The 7077-nt window shown below is 43.7% G+C and overlaps 1 protein-coding gene across 3 annotated transcripts in view; it reads left to right on the plus strand.

The window, feature by feature from the left end:
* Positions 1-7077, plus strand: part of LOC121683333 (NACHT, LRR and PYD domains-containing protein 12-like) — a 72972-nt gene that overhangs the window by 27934 nt on the left and 37961 nt on the right. For all 3 annotated transcript variants that reach the window (XM_042062945.1, XM_042062943.1, XM_042062944.1), the window contains exon 10: positions 1045-1218. In XM_042062945.1, the coding sequence (XP_041918879.1) occupies positions 1045-1218 (174 nt within the window). The remainder of the gene's footprint in view (positions 1-1044; positions 1219-7077) is intronic.

Here is a 7077-nt window from a genome sequence, read left to right on the forward strand (position 1 = left end):
GTGTGTGTGTTTTGGATATTGTGTGTTTCTGTGTCTGTGTGTCATGGATTGATTGTGCATGTAGATAGATAGATACTATATTGATTCCCAAGGGGAAACTCAAGTGTATGTGTATTCATGTGTATACGTGTAGAAGAAAGAGAGAGCATTCGTTTGTGTGTGTGTGTGTGTGTGTGTGTGTGTGTGTGTGTGTGTATGGATGAGGGAGGGTGGATGTGGATAGGAGAGTATTTGAAGTTGTTGCTGTTAAAATGCCTACTAGGCTAGCGCTGGGAATCTAAACACTTCAACACCGACATGTAGCCTAACATGTTGAAAACTATTGCGTGTTATGGGTTAAGACATGAAATTTCTTGAAGCATTTGGGAACACTGAATTAACTGGAAAGTAGAGTCCCTGTTAGATTAGCTTGCTTGCAAATGCCGTTGTCCATGACCTGGCAGTTTTATGGCAAGCGGTTTTAACATACCTTATGGCAAACCGCCTACACTGGATAAACTAGAAAGCAGAGTTTTAGCCTACCATTGTGTGTGCATGCATGGCAAGCTGTTTTAACATTTAAATGTATTATTCGTAGGAGCAATGAGATATTGATAGTAAATTGAATATAACAGTTCAATTTCATGTTCAAATTTGTCTTATTAATAAAAAAAAAAGCAATTCATGCTTTAGACCATTTTAACATTTAAACATCAAAACATTTTAAAAACAAAGTACCGGTTCAGGCACCGTTTCGGCACCGGCACCGTTTTAAAAGTATCGATTTAGCACCGGTATCGGATAAAACCCAAACGATACCCAACCCTAGAGGGAGGGATGTGTGTGTGTGTGAGTATAAGGGAGGGAGGTGTGTGTGTGCGTGTGTGTGTGCGTGTGTGTGTGTGTGTGTTGTGTAAGATAGAGGTTGAGTGTGTGGTGGAGTGGGGTTCACTGAGTGTGTGTGACAGTGTGTTTGTGTAAGTGTGTGTGTGTGTGTGTGTGTGTGTGTGTGTGTGAGTAGATGATTGGGGAGTAATATTCAGATGTATCATGATGTGTCTCCAGGCTGCAGAACTGTAAGCTGACAGAGAAGAGCTGTTCCTATCTGGCCTCTGCTCTCACATCACTCTCCTCAAGACTCAGACTGCTGGACCTGAGTTGGAATGACCTGCAGGACTCAGGAGTGGAACTTTTATGTTCTACTCTTTCTCATCAAAACTGCAAACTGGAGGAACTACAGTAAGCACCATTTCATGTAGTAATTGTATGTAAGTGATTATGTGTGTGTATGTAGGAGAGTGTGTGTGTTTCGATGTGGGAGAGAATGTGTATGTGTGTGAGAGAAAATGTGTGGAGTGACTGACTGTATGTGCTCATATGGAAGTGTGTGTGTTTTGGATATTGTGTGTTTCTGTGTCTGTGTGTCATGGATTGATTGTGCATGTAGATAGATAGATACTATATTGATTCCCAAGGGGAAACTCAAGTGTATGTGTATTCATGTGTATACGTGTAGAAGAAAGAGAGAGCATTCGTTTGTGTGTGTGTGTGTGTGTGTGTGTGTGTGTGTGTGTGTGTGTGTATGGATGAGGGAGGGTGGATGTGGATAGGAGAGTATTTGAAGTTGTGGTCAGTGAATGTGTGTATGTGTGTGATAGGGAGAGTGTGTTTGTGTGTTTCCTCCTTGGAAAACTAGGCTGCTGCTGGAAGTGGTGTTGGTGGGTGGTCAGTAGGTGGCACTCTTCCCTCTGGCCAAAAACATCGATCCCAATGCCCCAGTGCAGTGACGGGGACACTGTACTGTAGGAGATGCCGTCCTTCGGATGAGACGTTAAACCGAGGTCCTGACTCACTGTGGTCACTAAAGATCCCATGGCACTTATCGCAAAGAGTAGAGGATTCCCCGATGTCCTGGCTAAATTCCCAACCTGGCTCATTCAATCTGGCCCCATAATCATCCCCCAGTGTGATTGGCTCATTCAATCTGGCCCCCTAATCATCCCCCCGTGTGATTGGCTCCTTCACTCCCTCACTCTCCACCTCAAGCTGGTGTGTGGTGAGCGTTCTGGTGCATAATGGCTGCCGTGCATCACTCAGGTGGGTGCTACACGTTGGTGGTGGTTAGTGAGGTCCCCCCTTCCATGTGACGCGCTTTGAGTGTTGAGAAAAGCGCTATATAAATGTAACATGTTGTTGAGGGAGTGTGTGGTTGATGTGGTATTAGATAGATAGATAGATAGATACTTTATTAATCCCCAAGGGGAAATTAGTGTCTGTATAAGTATATAGTATAAATGCTCTTTTGATCCAGTGAGGGAAATTTGGTCTCTGCATTTATCCCAATCCGTGAATTAGTGAAACACACTCAGCACACAGTGAACACACAGTGAGGTGAAGCACACACTAATCTAGGGATCGACCAATTATCGGCCTGGCCGATTATTAGGGCCGATATTTAGCATTTTTATAATAATTGGTATCGGTCATTTTTTCCACCGATTAGCCGATATTGAAATGGATAAAGAATGAAACGCGCTACTTTGTCTGTAAAGCGTCTCTCACTCCCTGCATTTGCTACTCTGTGGTCAAGAGCATTGTCCCACCCACTACACCGTCTGATTTGTTAGTTAGCACGAATGCAGCCAATCAGGATCGAAGACTGAACACAGACAAAGTTTAAGATTCTCACTGAGGCAGACTGTAGACTGGGCTTCAGCTGTACGGAGCTATTTTTCGAAGGTAAGGAAGGTAGCCTACATTGCTGAAGTTGCAATGAATCACAATCATCTACACTGAAGTTACAAAAACACCACTTTGTAAGCTATTGTCTCTTTGATCCGGATCAATAAGTAAAGCACCCACTTCCTTCATTTAGCGAATTCCCGATTGATGCACGTTACTGATGCTGTTTACTAGTTAGCCTACAAACTCGGGTGCTGCGCGTCGGGAGTTCTCTGCCTCCGCCTCGTTCGTTAATTGTGAATAACGGGACACCTCGGCGGACATAGTACAGACAAGTCCTAAATTATGCGATAGCGAACGTCAAAAAGTCTAATTGCTCCTTTTTGAAACGGACTGTCAGAAAAGACAACATGCACCCAGGGCAATTTAATCCGACCTGAACTAAATTGCGTCCTGAGCTTTAGGCTCTCAAAAGTGTAGCTTGTAGCCTACACATGGACACAAATTGCATACTTAAAGAACTATTTTAAAACTGTTTTGTTAAACTATTCAACCGTAACACTTGCCATCACGCATGCACCTCTTCCTCTCCCTCTCTCGTGCACTCACACACACGATGGCAAAGCATCCTCTTTGTGACAGGTCCCTTAACAAGCACATAGCCCATTGTGTAGGCCTAGTCTATGAAAATAATTGCTATCACTTAGCTCTTGGATTAACATGATACACAGGATTTACACTTGCAAGTGATGCAAGTTGATAGACAATTGTGTATCAAAAGAAGAAAGAAAAGTTTGCATAATTAAATGCTTTTTAGTTTTTTGCAGCATATCGCCTTTACTATCTACCCCCCTTTTTTGACAACTGACATATCGGTTTTACATATCGGTTATCGGCCTCCTGTTTTGGTAATAATTGATATCGTGTGAATTGTAGATTGGGGGAGGTGTGGCTTTGAGTGTACTATATGTAGGTGGGTCTGTGTGTGGGTCGGTGTGTGTGTGTTTGTGTGTAAGAGGGAGGTTGTGGGTGTGTGTTTAGAGTGGAGTAAGTGTGTGTGTGGTGGAGATGTGTGTGAGAGCATGTGTATGTTGGAGACAGAGAGTGTTAGTGTGTGGTGTGTATGGTAAGCATCATCATGTAGTGTTTATATGAGTGATTATGTGTGTGTGTGTGTGTGTGTGTGTGTGTGTGTGTGTGTGTGTGTGTGTGTGTGTGTGTGTGTGTGTGTGTGAGGGTGGATGTGGATAGGAGAAAGTATTTGAAGGTGTGTTCAGTGAATGTGTATGATAGAGAGTGTGAGTTTGTATGAGGGGGCGTGTGGTTGATATAAAGTGTAGGGGTGTGTGTGTGTGTAAGTGTGTGTAAGTGTGTTTGTTCAGGAGTTTGCATGTTTTTATGAGGGAATATTAATGTGTATAAAGGAGGGTTGGTATGTGTGTGTGAGAGAGTGTAGTGGGTTGATCTATATGAGAGTTTGTGTGTGTGTGTGTGTGTGTGTGTGTGGTACTGCACCAGCACAGTCTTTGCTCCTGTTGAGACCTGCGTATAAGGGCACCTGTTCCCCATCTATTCAGGCCACTTCCCCTGCAAGCCGACTCCACCTCCAGCCCCACCTCAACTACACCTCAACTCCACCCAACTACACCCAACTCCACCCAGCCCCACCTCAACTCCACCCAACTACACCCAACTCCACCCAGCCCCACCTCAACTCCACCCAACTACACCCAACTCCACCCAGCCCCACCTCAACTACACCCAGCCCCACCTCAGCTCCACCCAGCCCCACCTCAACTCCACCCAACTACACCCAACTCCACCCAGCCCCACCTCAACTACACCCAGCCCCACCTCAGCTCCACCCAGCCCCACCTCAACTACACCCAGCCCCACCTCAGCTCCACCCAGCCCCACCTCAACTCCACCCAACTACACCCAACTCCACCCAGCCCCACCTCAACTACACCCAGCCCCACCTCAACTCCACCCAGCCCCACCTCAACTACACCTCAACTCCACCCAACTACACCCAACTCCACCCAGCCCCACCTCAACTATACCTCCAGCCCCACCTCAACTCCACCCGACTCCAGCCAACTCCACCCAAACTCCTACTGGTAGTTCACTTGTGCAGTGACCATAAAGTTGAATCTAATCTAATTTGTAGATGAGATAGATAGATAGATATATATACTCTTACTTACTTAGGCAGTGCAGGTGGGCATGTGTCATTGGCTCAGGTGATGCAGCTGAGGTAGTAGGCAGCCTACTGTGTGTGTGTGTGTGTGTGTGTGTGTGTGTGTGTGTGTGTGTGTGTGTTTGAGGGAGTGAAAGTGTGTGTGTGTGTATGGTAGAGGGTGTGGGAGTGTGTGTGTGTGTTTGTGTAAGTGGGAGTGTGTGTGTGTATGGTAGAGTGTGTGGGAGTGTGTGTGTGTTTGAGAGGGTGAAAGTGTGTGTGTGTATGGTAGAGGGTGTGGAAGTGTGTTTGTGTACGTGGGAGTGTGTGTGTGTATGGTAGAGGGTGTGGGAGTGTGTTTGTGTACGTGGGTATGTGTGTTTGTGTAAGTAGGAGTGTGTGCGTGTATGGTAGAGTGTGTGGGAGTGTGTGTGTGTTTGTGCACGTGGGAATGTGTGTGTGTGTTTGTGTACGTGGGAGTGTGTGTGTGTGTGTACGTGGGAGTGTGCGTGTGTTTGTGTATGTGTGTGTATGTGTGTATGGTAGAGGGTGTGGGAGTGTGTTTGTGTACGTGGGAGTGTGGGTGTGTATGGTAGAGCATGTGGGAGTGTGTGTGTGTTTGTGTACGTGGGAGTGTGTGTGTGTGTTTGTGTACGTGGGAGTGTGTGTGTGTATGGTAGAGTGTGTGGGAGTGTGTGTGTATGGTAGAGTGTGTGTGTGTATGGTAGAGTTTGGTTTGGGTATCATTGAAATGTTAGATTCTGATTCTGATTCTCTTAATACTCCGGGCTAACCCTAGTGTCTGTGGTTTGGGGAGGTGAGTGTGTGTTTGTGTGTGTGTGAGTGTATGTGGATAGCCGCTCTGATCTTTGATTCCAAAATGAGAGAGAGAGAGAGAGAGAGAGAGAGAGAGACTACAGTCAGCATTATTACAGTGCATGAAAATGCACTGTACTGTTCTTCCTAGGCTTCTTATTCTTATTCTTCCGCTAACGCATTTAATGCAGCTTCAACCGTTTAACGTAGAAACTTCATTCAAACTATGTTACGTAGGTCTTACTTAGGACATGGGTGCTATGTATTTTTCAGCTTTGTAACTTTTATACTTTTTAAACTATTAATTAAAAACTAATCAAAATTTCCCCATTGACTTAACATTATGATTATGACATCACAATACGGCCGTTAAGCAATTAGAATCCTATGGCAGGTGTTCGGGCCACCTGGACCAACTGCCAGTCTCAGGCTTTAAGCATACAAACTGGCCCTATTAAGACTACACATCCTGTTCAACTGCTTCCTCTGCCAAAAACTGTTTCAAAATAAAAGTCCTCACTATAATATTTTACTGTTAAACAATTTAACCCTTTAAACTACTGAACTTTTTAACTGTTTAGCCATTGTAACTGTTACTGGTCATCAACTATGACTCCTACCCACTGTAGCTAGTTAGCTAAGTTAGCTAAGTAACATGGTTAGCATAGTTAGCATGCTAGCATGTTAACATGCTAGTTAGCATTTTAAGCAAAACTGCTTAAAATGATTAGCTAAGTTAGCTAAGTCACATGGTTAGCATAGTTAGCATGCTAGTTAGCATTTTTAACAAAACTGCTTAAATGATTAGCTAAGTAACATGGTTAGCATAGTTAGCATGTTAGCATAGTTAACATGTTAGTTAACATAGTTAATCATTTTTAGCAGTTATGCTAACTAAGTTAGCTAAGTAATATGGTTAGCATAGTTAACATGCTAGTTAACATAGTTAGCATAACTACTAAAAATGATTAGCTAAGTTAGCTAAGTCACATGGTTAGCATATTTAACATTGTTAGCATGCTAGTTAGCATAGTAACTTGGTTAACATTATTATCTTTGTTAACATAGTTAGCATAACTGCTAGCAAACATTAGAGCCATTCCAAGTGTCAGTTATCGTCAACTATCTACCTAAATAATTTAACCATTTAAACTATCCACTTATTTAACTATTCAGTCATTCCAACTATATTAAACCTCATCTACCTAGCAACCAATATAGTTTGTTTTTACTCTGTATGATATTTTGCATCATATTTTTGCATTTTCATGCACTGTATTTCCTTCAGGAAATGCTTTTCTAGTTTCATGTTGCAAGTGTATGGGAGTGTGTGTGTGTGCACGTGGGAGAGTGTGTGTTTCTATGTGTGAGGGAATGTTCGTGTGTGTGCACGTGGGAGAGTGTGTGTTTCTATGTGTGAG

The sequence above is a fragment of the Alosa sapidissima genome, chromosome 15, assembly GCF_018492685.1.
Source record: "Alosa sapidissima isolate fAloSap1 chromosome 15, fAloSap1.pri, whole genome shotgun sequence".
In the NCBI taxonomy this organism is placed as follows: Eukaryota; Metazoa; Chordata; class Actinopteri; order Clupeiformes; family Clupeidae; genus Alosa; species Alosa sapidissima.